General features: G+C 35.7%; 1 protein-coding gene across 2 annotated transcripts in view; it reads left to right on the top strand.

The window, feature by feature from the left end:
• MARCHF6 (membrane associated ring-CH-type finger 6) overlaps positions 1 to 10,407 on the top strand; it is a 42,287-nt gene extending 31,880 nt beyond the window's left edge. For both annotated transcript variants that reach the window (XM_059854730.1, XM_059854740.1), the window contains exons 20-26: positions 1,014 to 1,083; positions 2,353 to 2,534; positions 3,886 to 4,020; positions 6,021 to 6,110; positions 7,499 to 7,631; positions 8,794 to 8,929; positions 10,013 to 10,407. In XM_059854730.1, coding sequence (XP_059710713.1) covers positions 1,014 to 1,083; positions 2,353 to 2,534; positions 3,886 to 4,020; positions 6,021 to 6,110; positions 7,499 to 7,631; positions 8,794 to 8,929; positions 10,013 to 10,103 — 837 coding nt within the window. In that variant the 3' untranslated portion in view covers positions 10,104 to 10,407. The remainder of the gene's footprint in view (positions 1 to 1,013; positions 1,084 to 2,352; positions 2,535 to 3,885; positions 4,021 to 6,020; positions 6,111 to 7,498; positions 7,632 to 8,793; positions 8,930 to 10,012) is intronic.
• Positions 10,408 to 15,097: the final 4,690 nt, after the last annotated feature.

The raw sequence follows: 15,097 nt of genomic DNA, 5'->3' as shown, positions 1-15,097 counted from the left end.
TTTAGAACTATTTTGCTTCATTAAGAAAATAAACAGAGAACTTCTGTTGCTTCTGCATATGTATTAAACGTAGAAAGGGATTGTATAATACTTGAAAGTTCTAAATCCTTAAAATTAGAAAGGAAATTTTATTGGCAAATACGTCAATTTCTAGAATAATACACAGCTTGAACTAGATAGCTGTTTTGGTTTTAGTAGAACTCTTGAGTTAAATATTAACTTCACCCCAGCTCACTTACTGTGGTTTCAGGTATAGCTGAAGAATGGAAGTAATGGCTAACATTAGGTCACTGTGGTATTGCATCTGAAGGTTCCTTCCTTTATATCCAAATGTCTCGTCAAGGAAAGCGTGTGTTCCCGATTGAACTTTCTCTCAGCAGTCTGTTGGGATAAGGTGTTAGCTTTCCCATAGCAAGCTTGCTTGTTGTGTGGCTTTGATGGTTAGTAAAGCAGAACTTCATACTGCCTGGTGCTTGAGAAATATTTTAAAAAGTCAAGTACATGGTAATTCTCTGGTAAGATGAAAACCTGGCTGAGGAGTAATCAGCTTCACTGTCAGCTTCTGGTCACAGAAACCTGAGCACATCTGGAAGATCTTTGTCAGCAACATTTTCCTTTTAAAACCACTGTCTTGCTCATATGGCATAGAGAGCTAGAAATCTTTCAGGATTAAATGGGAGTCAGTTTCTGCACTGAGCAGCATAAAAGATGGTCTTTTTTATGTGACAAAGCAAAGAACTTAAGTCATTCTGGATTCAAATGTTAATTTTTACTCTTGGAACAGTTAATGGAAAGTCTTAGAAATACACAACACTGCAGGTGTTGTGGACATGCTGTGGTTAGGTTTCTTTTTGCTGATTTATTTATACAGTGAAACATCAGTTAGTATTTGAACATCCTAGTTTAGCTGCCTGTCTAGGATGATGTATTTTTTTGTACTGGGATTTCTTGAGGTTTGGTTAAATAACTTTCTTACAAATTTCCCCTCCTTTCTTTTTTTTTCCCTTTTTCAGATATTTCTTTTGATTGTTTTCATGTGCATAACATTACTGATTGCTAGTCTTATCTGCCTTACCTTACCAGGTGAGTCTATTACGGTAAACTGTCATTAAAAACAACTCGGTATGCTGCCATGCCCAACCATGGCAGATGTTTTGAAACCATTGTTTGAAGTCAAAAAGCAAAAATATGGAAACTAGTCTCATATTTAATGATTTGTCATCAAATTGTAATCTAAAAATCTAAATGGCAGAGATTGCCATTCCCTTTTTGTTGTAGAATAATTTTCCTCTGAGGACAGGGCTTCAGGTGCTTCAGTCTCAGTAGTATTGACTGGAAAATAATTGAAACTCTTGCACCTGTTTTACTGTTTCGAGAAGGAAAATACGTAGATTGTTTCCAGGTCTTCTACAGTATTTTCTTTAATTAAATATTCTGAAGGTATCATTGTTCAGTACTGCGAGGAGCAGGGAGTTGGACTCTGTGATCCTTAGGGGTTTCTTCCAGCTTGAGGTACTCGGATTCTGTGATCTTGACACGTCACTAGGAGATTTTGTGAAGTGGCATGTATATCACTTTAAAATGTCTGAATAAGTACTTCAAAAGCAATTGGTATTTTTTAAAATAATTTGGAGTAAATGAAGCCGTGTCAACCAGCATAAATTTCATAACATGTCTGCTGTAATACCATGTAATTTATGCCTTCTTCTTTTAATGAAGAATTTCATAACCTGTCTGCTGTAATACCATGTAATTTATACCTTCTTTCTGTTAATGATCCTAAAGTCAATAATGTGTTGAGATCAAAGTTATAAATTCTGTGATTGTTTTAGTAGTAGAACATAAAATAATTCCACTGTAATACTAGGGAAATGAAAGCACTGTTAAAAAATGAACTGTAGCAAATCAGTCTCCCATTTTTGTCAGAGAACTTCAGAAGCCCCATCAGTAAGTCTTAAAAAATTACATGAGGCAGTGAAACAACCCAAAGATAGCTCATATAATTTAAGTTCAAGCTCACGCACTAATGCATGATTGCTATTGCAGTTCTGAAGATCAGTGTTTAGGCTCTGAACAGTGCTTTGTTTTGCTGTAGCTCAGGTCACATTGCTGTCCTAAGAAAAATTTAGGTGGAAAAGGATTTCTATGTGTTTATTTGGCATCATTTTTGAAGCTGTTTGCATAGTGCTTCACACCTTTATGCATTATGGGTATAGTACCAAAATAACTGTTTTAATTAATAATATTTATGTAGGAATATTTTGGATAAATTTGTTAAGTACTTTTTAAATAAGCATCCTTCCCTAATGCATCCAGAAGCATTACTGTATGTAACAGTGCTTGTGTTTTCAGTGTTCGCTGGCCGGTGGTTAATGTCATTTTGGACGGGGACTGCCAAAATCCATGAGCTGTACACAGCTGCCTGTGGTCTTTATGTCTGTTGGCTGACTATCCGAGCTGTGACAGTGCTGGTTGCCTGGATGCCCCAGGGTCGTAGAGTCATTTTCCAGAAGGTCAAAGAATGGTCTCTCATGGTGAGTCTTGAGAAAGGTTCTACTGAACTACCAAAAAATTAGCTAATGGGACTTGTTTCATTTTTCGCTTGCAGGCTTTACTCTGTCATGCATACATTTTGCTTTTCAGACCATTTTGAAACTTTTGCAGCTTACATTCCCATTGCCTAGGCTAACTGTTTTTGGAAGGCAATCAGTGTAAATATGCTTGTTTGTATATATGTTTAAATATATGTATATGTGTATATTTTTCTGTTTTCCTTTAAAAGTGATTATATTGCATTATTATGACATGTGTTATGTGTTCTCAAAAACATTCACATTTTCACATAAACCTGGAAGCTTGACTATTTACTTGTTTGGTTACAGGAAATTATCAAATGGGAAAACCTAAAAAAGCTGATAGATGATGATGACCATATCTCTACAAAGTAACTTGATGCATATTTTCAGGAAGATCTTTATTAACTGTTGAACTTGCGTTGTTCAAATAAAAGATATTTTCCTGAAAAATATTAACTATGAGGAGTTGAGATTCTCAGCATGGAAACAAATTCATACCCCAACTTATTATCTTGGTTTTGATTTTGAGGATTTCTGTAGTAGATTTCTTGCTTTTTGCTTTAAACATAGATACATTTATGCTATCTTGTTATGGACATTTTAAAGTGCTTATTGAATTGTTACGCTGTACATGTTCTTCATGTAGTACCATGTTTCCCAAATACATCATCCATTGTTTTGATTTTAGCTTCTTTAAGATCTTAGCTTCTTCAAGAAAATTCAGCTGAAGCATAATTTCTACTTGTTCTTTGCCGCTTCTTCTTGTCATGTTAATTAAGTCAGGCTACTTTGTATGATGCAGTTAAATTAAGAGAATTTTAGAATAAATAAAGATTCAAATACGGTGTTCTGAGTCATCCATTTAAGTAAAATATTTTATAATGACTGAATTTTAAAGGTTTGTTTTGTTCCTCAAAAAAATTGGCAGTTTTAGAAAAATTTTTTCAATTTCCCAACGTATGAGTGAGCGTATGCAATATATTGAGGTGCCATTGGATAGTATTCCCTATTGATAACAGTCCATGTGATTTCTATGGTTTAGAACTATACGAATACTAGTAGGCATAGTCACGATTTTTTCTAGAATTCCTATTCCTATAAAATAGGACCCAGTCTTGAAAACTTGCATTGAAAAACTATGTACGTAGTAAAAATTGTTTCTAGGGGTGTATATGTGTGAAATAGAGGTCTGTGTAGTTTTGGGGTTTATTGACCAGGGCTGTGTGTTTATGTAGTTCTAATTACATTTTTGAATTTAAACAAAGAATCCTCTGGTAAATATATTAATTAAATGTCTTGGTTTTTTTAGATAATGAAGACATTGATAGTGGCTATACTGCTCGCTGGTGTGGTTCCACTTTTGCTTGGTCTTTTGTTTGAACTGGTCATCGTCGCACCTTTGAGAGTTCCTTTGGATCAAACACCTCTCTTCTATCCTTGGCAGGTCAGTTGCTGCCACTCTTGCTGCTGTTGATGTAAAGAGTATGGGCTGCCTTGCTTCATGTGGATTCAGTGCTTCAGAGCATTTTCCACAAATATGTTTGTATGTGGCAGAGAAAATGCAGCCAGTCTGGATGTGAGAATTATTTGAACCAAAAGGATATGCTGAGGAATTTAAACTATGAAAAGATGAACTGTTGTGAGATAACATCAAAGGTTGCATTTCAGTGATCAGCTGTTTTTCCAGTAGCATAAATGTAAAGTTATGTAAGAAGTTAGTATATCTATATGTATGTATGCACAGATATACGTACTCTAATCCTGCTGGAAAGCTTTCTGCATACAGTTATGCAGCAAGAGGTTCTAAAAAAAATTTTTTTTAATCAAGTGATGAGGCACATTATGAATGTAATTTTTAAATTATTTAGGGTGATGCTGATTTTGGCCTGAGTTGTCAAATCATTAATACAAAATTTTGAGGTAGTTGTGCTTTATTACTGTTCAGTCACGTCCCACAGGCTGAATGCAAATTTCTGTCCTGCAAGTTGGGAGATGAAATGAAGATACAGCGGATTGAATGACAAATGCTTCCATCACATAGGCCAAATTATGAAAGAAGTCATAACTCAAACCCATCTGAGGGGACCTTAACTCAGAGCATCTATAATGCCATTACTAAATAACAAGAAAAACAGGGACAGTGACTTTTTAAGCTGCCCTAAGCTTTCATTTACTTTCAATATCCAAATGTTGGAAAGCTGTAAGACGAAGAAGAATTTGGCTACTAATTTAATTTTTCCATATTTTAAAATCCAAGTATATTTTTGAGCTGAGTAGATGACCAGAAAATCAGGACGTAATACATTTACAGTGGTAGATGATCATGGTTTCCAAACAATTTTGGAAAGAGTTTGTAATGCTAGAGATTATAAAAATTCTTTACTATTGCACATTAGTTCTTTAAAAGTTTTAAAAGAAGTATACTGAAAAGTTTTATTTCATGTAGCAGAACTTCTTCAAAATATAGGATAAGCGGGATTTGAGACTTGTTCTAAATGAACAAGGAACTATCAAAATTGAGACTAATTTCCATTTTTCCCAAAAGAGTTAGGCAGAGGTTACATCCTTAAATAAACATGAATCAACTTCAACACTGGTGCTTTTTTTGTAACAATTTTTAAAATCCTTTAGAATGGACATTAACAAAAGTTGTCTTTTTAAATAATCAGTTAAAGAAAATGTATTTCCCCAGCAGGTTAAGAAAGTTAATTTAGTCTATGATGTCCCAAGTCTTACCAGTTCTTAGCTGTTTATTCCACTTTATCAGCCTATGTTTTGCATTCTATTTTTGATAGGTTTTATTGAAAATCCCTTACAAATATCTGTAATCCAGAAAGGATGGACTTATGATATGAAATGTTTAATAGAAGCCAGTAGTTACAGTGTTCTGATTCCATGTCATAATAATTGCAGTTTATATTAAAACATAAATTTTCCTCTGAATAATATGACTTTTTTTGTTAAGAGCATTGCCTTGCTTTAAGCTTTTCTTCCATCAGGTAGGGTTTTGGGAATAATTAAACTTCAAAAGAGGGAAAAGAACTTGTTTCTTGATGCGTGTGAACATTTTGCATCTTTTTTCCTATTCTTTTATAAAGAAAGGAAATTAACTTCCTTTTATGTAAATTAGTTGTACCAGACTGTTAGTCAATTGCTTGAAATCTAATGTTTTTATTTTATATTTGCCTTTGGTTTAATAGTAGTAGTGATTTTCCTGGTCCCAGGGAGCTAAATATACAGATGTCAATTAATCTTGAGAGCATCCTCTTTTTCATAGGAATTTGCAGAAGATGTCATCTCTTTGGAGCAAAGTCCCATGTAAATAGAAAAGTAATTATATTTTCACTTATAAGTAATATTAACACATTGCTCTTAAAGCTTTTGATTTTCAGACATTATTTAAAGACATGTTAATGCTAACACTATAATTTTTTACAAAATTAGGACTGGGCTCTTGGAGTTCTGCATGCCAAAATAATTGCTGCCATAACACTGATGGGTCCCCAGTGGTGGCTGAAAACTGTTATTGAACAGGTAGGGAAAAATTGTTCATGTGAATTATCTGTATAATACATTTTTTATGTTTCTGATTGTGTGTCAGAAAACAGTGTTACTCATTCAGTAATGGAATAATTGAGTAGAATTTAACTAGTCTTGTAAAAACTTTTAAATTGTGTGTACCTAATCCATTAAGGTACATTTAACAGTAAAACAAAAAATAAGAAATCTGAATTCAAGAAAATGCTTTGTATACATATATGTATTTTTCTCAGGTTTATAATAAAGTGAGAAAGAAACATGATTATTTCTTCAGATGAAGTCTGTGTGTCCAAATACTTGTCCAAATATTAAACAGTATTTACATCCACAAGTCAAGAACACAGAATTTTGCTTTCTCTGCAGCTGTAGGGATTACCCCATTCATAGATCAGCAGAGATGAAAGACACAATTTCTGTTCACCTTTCATTATTAAGCAACACAGAACAGTTTCTCTGAGCAGTTCAGAGTCACATGACCTGTTTTGTTAGAAGTATTTTTTTTCTTGATTATAACTGTTAAATTCCATAGTTTTCATCTCAATGAAGTATCTCAGTTGTTTGTCAGAAGGTAATTTTTCAGCTCTGCGCTGTATGTGATGCCTGTGGTGCATGTCCCAACCTCTGTACACAAGGTGCCTCTTGTGAGTAAGTCTAGCACATAGTCCATTATTAAATCACTTCAGCTGTCACACTGCAGAAATATAGTCTGGGAGTATGTTTGATGCATACCACGGCTCCCTATTCCATTCTGTACGCTCTCCATGGGCTGTTTACACACTTTCCTGAGCCTTCCAGGCTGTACCACAGAGGCCGTTGTTTAGCTGTAGCTGGTAGTCATTCGAAACTGGGTTTTTCCCATGCCTGATCTGGTTACATTTTGACCTTAGCTTCTGGTAGTAACTGCAGAAGCTTAAGAATTGTGTAGGCCTTTTTTTCAAGCACAGACTCTATGTACAGAGGCTCTGGTCTGCCCCACAAGTACAAAATAGGATCCTATTTTCTGCCCATTACAAAATTTAATTATTTATTCTATTAGCCTGTACAGGCTCCTCTCCTAGTAAGTTAACAGCACAAAGTGATCCCAGGTCACCCACAGAACCATTGTCCATAGCTCTATTAAATGATCTTTCAGAAGGTCTCTTGCACTCCTGCAACTGAATCACAACTTTCCAGATTAAGTTGGTCTCTTAGGCATTGTTTGAATGATTTCCTAGAACCTTCATGATGAAAATTGGCAGAGTTTTTTCTTCTTCAACTGTGGCCATGGGAACATCCATTTCCTTTCATAAGAAGAATTGTGTAAAACCTTCTAATTATTACTGTAAGTGCAAAGCAAGGCTTTCTTAATTGATCTGTTTTACTTCTAACTTGTTCCATTTTAGGTATATGCAAATGGGATCCGTAACATTGACTTACACTTCATCATCCGTAAGCTGGCAGCACCCGTAATCTCGGTCCTCTTGCTTTCCCTGTGTGTGCCGTACATCATAGCTTCTGGTGTTGTACCTTTACTGGGTATGTATGCATTCAGAATACCTATTTGTCATCTCATGGTTTACAGCAGGGTAAATATGTTTGTGGAAATAAAACTTCAAGCTTTAGTTCATTAAAAAAAAAACCAAACCAAAGAAAACCCACAAAACCCAAACAAAAACCTCCTCTTCTGCTGACAAATGTAAATGTTTAAAGACTTCCAAGAATCACACCATGTTCCAGGGATATTGTCCAAATGCTTCTTGAACTCTGTCAAGCTTGGTGCTGTGACCACTTCCCTGAGGAGCCTGTGCCAGTGCCCAACCACTCTCTAGGTGAAGAACCTTTTTCTAATACCCAATCCAAGCCCTTCCCTAACACAACTTGAGGCTGCTCCTTGAGTCCTGTCACTGGTCACCACAGCGAAGAAATCAGTGTCTGCCCCTCCTCTTACTCAAGAGGAGGGGCAGACACTGATTTCTTCTCTGTGCATTTTAGGTATCTAGCTAGTTTGGTAAAGGAATGATTAATTCATTTCTTCTTTGGACAATCAGCCTTTGCTTTTAGTCCCTCTAGGAGCTATACTGAGCTGAGCCATCTTTTTCTGACTTGTCAGATTCTAAATAAAGCTTAGAACAGATGAAAATCGTGGGTTTGTTTTGAGGTTTTAATAGTATTAAAATGTAAATTTTAAGTATATAGGGTTTTTTCAGACTTTCCTATCTCCTCACAATTGAGGTAAATAATTTGATTAGACTCAGGGTAGATAAGCTTTTTCATCAAGACCTGTCTTGTACTAATTAGTTTTGATGTTGACAACATGTTCAAAGAGTCCTATTTTATTCTTCAGTCTCACTTGAATGCCGACTTTTATTGCGTTGACTTTTCTGATACAAGGAGAAGTCAGTAAGCAGATAAACAGAAGTTAATAGGCAAAAAGAACTGACAAGCTCTTTTATTTTTCTACTTTGGATTTTGACTCTGTTAATGGAAAACTTTCCACTTGTAGTGCTTCAGATTAAAAAGAACAGCAGCTATCAAGCTATCACGTTGGATCTTTGAAGTAAATGGATGTGTCATTTATTTCACAGCCCTTCTACTGAAGTTACAGTTTAACAAAAAGTATGGACCAAGTAGACAAGCAGAAATACATGAGTTAGTTCAGCAATATTACAATGTCTAAGGATTGTGTCTTGTTTTGTAGGAGTTACTGCTGAAATGCAGAACCTCGTTCAGCGACGCATTTATCCTTTTCTGCTTATGGTGGTGGTTTTGATGGGAATTCTGTCCTTCCAAGTCCGCCAGTTCAAGCGCCTTTATGAACATATTAAAAATGACAAGTGAGTACATAGTGGGTTTTTTAAATTTTTTCCCCTTTATATATATATATATATATATATATATATATATATATATATATATATATATATATATGTGAATACTTCAGGTCAAATTCAGGTGTTGTAGATACTTAGGACTAAAAGAGTTTTTAAGAAGTTTTCTAGACAAATGCCTCTTTAAGACAAACTGTTCTTGTTAGATGTTTTATCTGTGGTTCAGGAAGATAAACACAGGAATAGACTGTCTTTATAAAGGAAGACACTTCCCCATGTCTAACATGAATGTGTTTTCCCACAAATGAAGCTGACTGTTAGTCTCATCTGTATTCTTGAATGACAGATGAATGTAATGAATTACAACATACCTGGAAGTAAAAATCATGTCTCAAGCTACTGCTTATAAAACCATTTCTTCAACCTTTTCTGCATAACTGTTTTTCTTACTCTTTCTACTTATTAGTCCAACTAACCTGTTAAAGAATGTTCAGTTGTTTTGATGGTTTATCCTTACCAAATTTTGTGTGATTTTCTGATGTTTTCAGTAATTATTACTCAGAAGACTGATAACCAGAAAATAATAGGAAAATTATTATTTTTATCTTGCTTAGTTGAGCCTTTTTTTGTGTGTTATTACATTATTTTTGGTGTGACCCTAATTACCTTTTTTATGGGTTATTAGGAAGATTAGCAACTAATCTTAGTGACTAATTCATAGGTGTGTAGGGCTCTTGTATGCACCCAACTAGCATGCAGATAGGAAGCATGAAAAGGAATTTAGGTGGCAAAAAGTGTGGAACAATGATATAGAGGAAGAAAAGAATAATGTGAAAGGTATGAAAACTGTTAAGCTGCTGAGATAGTTAAATTCTGTTTCAATATCACACTGAAGGAATCTTGCAGCCCTTAAGTTTTCCATGGAGTAGCATCAGGATATTTTCTTTCCCTTTAAGAAAGCTTAAGGACCAGCTAAAGTTCTTCCCTTGCAATTTATAGAAGAACTTTTTATGGAAATGAAAACATTACTTTGGCAGCAAAGGAGATAGAGTGGATTTGTGTTAATTTCTGTTTTTTACTGTGATCCAGGTACCTTGTTGGACAACGACTTGTGAATTATGAACGGAAGTCTGGTAAACCAGGCACACCAACAACTCCACCTCAGTCTTCACAAGAATAGATGGTCATATTAAACATCTTGACCTTCCCTTTGCCTTTACATGTCCTTTTTTCATAGACTCTTCTCATCTTTGGATATCTCTCCCAATAATACTCTCAGCAGTGTTTTGGCTTCTGTTGGTAGCATCCAGATAGCAGTTAAGGCTCTGTTTCTTATCTGCATTTTCTGATGTTGTAAATGCTGTCTGAGGTCTGTATATGTGTATATAGAAGTGTCCTGACACCCTAAAACCTTGGATTAAAAAGAATGTGCATTGTACATCTTTAAAAAGTATATTAATTTATTAAATCTAGTTGTCACTTTATTTTGGACTGCTGTTCTGTTGACAATGTGCCACAAAGCAATAGTGCGAAGAGGCAAGATGTTTTTATAAAATTTGGAGCTTACTTTATGGTGTTCATAACAGTTCTCATTGTAGTAATACAGTATGATTTTTCATGAGTGGAAAGGCCACGTAGAGAATATCAAAAGTAAATAACTGTCTTACAGTCAGCAATGAAGTTGCTGTGTTGAGAACATAATGAACTATGTATCTTACTGTCCAGTCTTTTTTATTATTTTGTATAACACCAAAGCTGTTGTACATTTTTCTATTGCCTGATTGTTTTTCATGTGTCAGAGTTTGTAATATTGTACAGTTGCTGTTAAATCAAGAAAATATTTCCTCTTCTGAGAATTCAGATGTACTTGTTGAGGCTCAGCTGGATTTTTCTATTTGGTTGAAGGGGGTAGGTGGATGTTTGCTTTGGGATCAGGATTCCATTAATTAAAACGGTAAGTAAAAATTTACTAAGGCTAGGTGATGGAAGTATTTAAAGGTACCAAGAAAAATTAAATAGGTTCACAACTTAAATTGTAGCCAATTTCTTATCAATATTAGAATTTTTCAGGATCTCAAGAAAAGGGATGACCTTAACTGATGTGCTTGCACAGCACAAAGAGCGTAGTGTAAGCAACATCCTGACCTGATCCTTAGTTAAACGGCGTGAAATCTTTTTTCTGTAAGTTACCAAAGTTGAAAATTGTAGTATGAATTTTATATTGCACAATTACTTTTAAAAAAACCAAACCCAACCAAAAAAAATTCTCTCAGAATTGGTCACTGTGAATTTTTACAGGAATAATAGTACCATTTATGGCATGAGGAGCAGGGAAATACATATGCTATTAAACAGGCAAGGAAAAGTTAGCAGATTTCTTTGCAAGAACACAGTCAAACAAGAGCCACCAAATCAAGTCTGTGTTAATTCTATATGTAGATAGAGTTCTTTTGCAGTAATATTTGGGGGTGGGGGTTATGTAGATAAAGAAAACACATAACAGTATCTCAAAGCTTTAAGTAGCATCAAATCATGTGCTTAGATTGCAGTATCTTTCCTGGACCAATGTGGAAAATGTGAATATCCATTGCAGTAATGAGAAAATGGATGGAACATTTAACTTGCTATTCAGTACACTCTCCTCCAGTATTCTGTACTTTACCATGTATGTATATAATTAATACTTGAGAACCTGGCAGGTGCTTTTAAAGTGTCATCTCTTTTTATTGATGTTGCATCTCTGATCTGACATGGTATGAGCTAATGTGGTCCAGGCTGTGATGGAGGTAGTTCATTCTTTGGCGTCTGGACTCATGTTCTAAGGCAGCGGGCACAAACCAAATGCATCTGAATCTAGTGGCAGGAGGATTGGGCTGTCACTCTCAGATCCATACTATTTTACAGAATTACTGTTGTCCTGATGGTTTTGAACCACAAATATTACCCTTTGGAGTGATTTATTAGAAAATTTCCAGTGAAATGAAATCATAGAAAAATAGCCAAATATTTTTTTCATTTACTGTTGCTGATTTAATGCTGAACTGAGTATATATTCGCCCCATATATTTTTGATGTGCATAAATATTGCATTTGATTATTTACAGTGGTGTACATTGTGGGACAGATATATTTTCACAATAATAAATTCACTGGTAACATACATTCTTACTTATGCCAAGATTCTGTTTTTGACATACCTTTCACAAGCAGTTCCAAAATGGTCTTGCCACGCAAATGTTGCGAGCACTACTGTGCATCATGCAGAACCTGCAGTAGTGTGGTACTTGTAACTGTGTTTTTATCCAGACAAACTGGTCTTAATATGAAAATTTATTAAGAAAAAGCCTTTGTGCTGTTTCTTACTACTGGTATTTTACAAGTCATGAAAGAAAATAGCAAATCAGGCCAGTCATGCAATGTGAACTGCAGCTATTTTGTTGTAGCTTACAGTATCTGTATTTGCTTTTTTTTTTTAAGGAAAACTGGTTTCAAATCCAACTGTTGTGCTGGTATTTGCACTGCTTTACAGATCCAGGTGAAGTTTGTTTCCAGAACTGTCCATTGTGAACTTCTCAGAAATCTCATCTCCTCATCTTATTTTTACACATTTTTGAAAGAATATGGAGGTTGTAGAGAACAGGAATTAAATAACAGTACTTTATAAATTGTTTGAAATTTCAGTGGTTTGCCTTATTGTGTGCTGTGTACTCCCCTGGCATAGAAACTTGATAAGTAAGCTTGTAAGTGGCTGTTTCTGACACAGCTGATGAGCCCTGTACCAGTGGCTTCCATCTGTGCTGGAGTGATGCAGAGTGGTGTGTGCTCCTGTTATTTTCAAGTGGGAAACTGTGTCTCTGTGTGTGTGTGTGTGTGTGTGTGTGTGTACTGTTCCACCACAATTTGTGTTGCCCTAGGTCTTGACTGGAGGGGTTTGAGGTGTGTACTGGCTCAATTGTATCCCCTTTGTGTGTTGAGAATCTGATGCTGTTGTTAGTTCCACAGGCCTTCATCCAAGAACTGTCAGATGGCTCTGTAGCTATCTTGTGCATATTGAAAAAAGTTAATTGCAGCATAGCTTTGACTGTTTTTACACAGGTTATTTTATATTGATTAAAATTAGTTAAACTCTCTATCTTTTCTGTCTGCCCCTCCTCTATTGAGTGAAGCCCAAGTTACTTGATTTTTTCTGAGGGCCCTTCAGTACCTGTAACTGCTTTGTGTCAGTGACTTCCTCAGTAAGAAGCCAACTCCAGCCTATTACAGTGCTCACATCACTTTTCTGCTGAGTGCATTAATTATTTCCTTGCCTTCCCCTATGCTTGCATAAAGGTCATCACAAAAATCTTCAACAGCAGCCGTCCTGTTCTTCAGAGAACTCTGTAAAAAGCTTCACAAAGGCCTGTACCTCACAAAGCACAAATGACTGGGGTTTGATTGTCTGGCATGCTGGTCAGCATCATTGTGTTTCCTTGGACGTCACTGTCCATTTTTTTACATCCAGATTGGAAAGGTTTTGTGGTCGGATCAGTGTTCTTGTTCTGCTTGCCTTTGAATAATGGCCACAGTGCAGCCTGGGCAATGAGTGAAGTTCTTGGCAGAAATTATGATACAAATAGTAAAAACAATAAACAAGGAATTGAATATTGGTTGTGTAATGAAGTTCTGGGTGCAAAATAAAAGATGATGTTTTCTGAAAGAGATGACAAAACAACTTTTACAAAGCATAATGGTAAGTTAGAGCTCTCTTACTGTGGCATTTCAGTTCTTAATTAGTAGCTAAAGAACTAAAGAATTGCATAGTTAACAGCAGTTTTTTAAAACTATGCATCTGTTTTTAATTTCTTCATTAAGAAGTAACCATAAATTGAGAAATTATATGCAGAAATCAAAGTTACTCAATAATGGAAAATTTTTAAAGATTGTATTTCTAGAGGTCAAATATCATTTCAAAATAAACTGAATGTTTTGAGTTCAGTATAATACCAAGAGATGGAGCAATGGCAAAATTATTTCACAGCTCTGCATATCAGTTTTTCAGTTTATCTGCTTACCTGCTGTTATCTCTTACCTGTTGAGTACTAGCCAACACCAAAGCTGCAGAGGCATTTTCCCCTTTATAAGGTGAAGTCAAACATCTGGAGGTGTCTACATCAGGCATGGGAAGAGGGGGTCGTATTTACCATTACTTGCCTTTCCAGGGCTGTTTTTGTTCCTGAAAAAGACACTAGTTTTACTTAAAATTCCTTGTTGCTTACAAAACCAGAGAACACTGCAAAGCTCTTTTATTTATACTGGATAGAGTTTCTGTATTAGAACCTAAATAGTGCAGAGCTGCACTGGTGTGCCATGTTCAGCAGATACAAATGGCCTAAGTGGCTTGCTAGGGTTAGGTGAGGAATGTGATGGATCTAAAAAATACTGGATTAGAATGGAGAGTCCATGGGATATTTTAACTAGTTGTTAGCAGGAGTCATGGAAGTAGGAAGCAGCAGAAATTCTAAGGTATGCTGCTTTTATAGCAGCATTTCTGGCAGTGCTGCTATAAAGCAACAATTACTTTTAAATGTTCTTTATATACAAGACTTTGTATTGCACAGTGGGAGGAAATACTTCAAAGAAGCAGCACAGATTCATATAAAGAGAGTATTTACAAGAGCATGTAGAGACAGGACAAGGGGGGAGTGGCTTCAAAGTGAAAGAGAGTAGGTTTAATTAGGTGTTAGGAAGACATTCTCTACTGTGAGGGTGATGGCACACTGGAACAGGTTGCCCAGAAAAGATGTAGATGCCCCACCACTGGAAATGTTAAAGGCCAGATTGGATGGAACTCTAAGTAGCTTGGTGTAGTGAAAGTGCTCATGCCTGTGGCAGGAGGGCTGGAACTAGGTGATCTCTAAGGTCCAACCCAGGCCAGTCTATGATTCTATGAAAATACGTTTCATTAAATACAGAAAAAAAATTCCACCTACATGCTGCTGTTTCCCATAATACAGTGTGGCAGCTTTATGCATGATTTCACTGCACTGGACCAAATTGCTGGAAGAATTAAGAGTATGACATCTACTTCTGGAGCATTTTAGGGATAGTTTCGAGGGTGTGCAAGGACCACAGATGAGAGATAATATGCATCTTGCTGTTTAGCTCTTATCACTAGGCACCTTTGAGAAACTGTAC

The sequence above is a fragment of the Haemorhous mexicanus genome, chromosome 1 (genome assembly GCF_027477595.1).
Source record: "Haemorhous mexicanus isolate bHaeMex1 chromosome 1, bHaeMex1.pri, whole genome shotgun sequence".
Taxonomy (NCBI): Eukaryota; Metazoa; Chordata; class Aves; order Passeriformes; family Fringillidae; genus Haemorhous; species Haemorhous mexicanus.
This window is presented reverse-complemented; position numbering and strand designations above follow the sequence as displayed.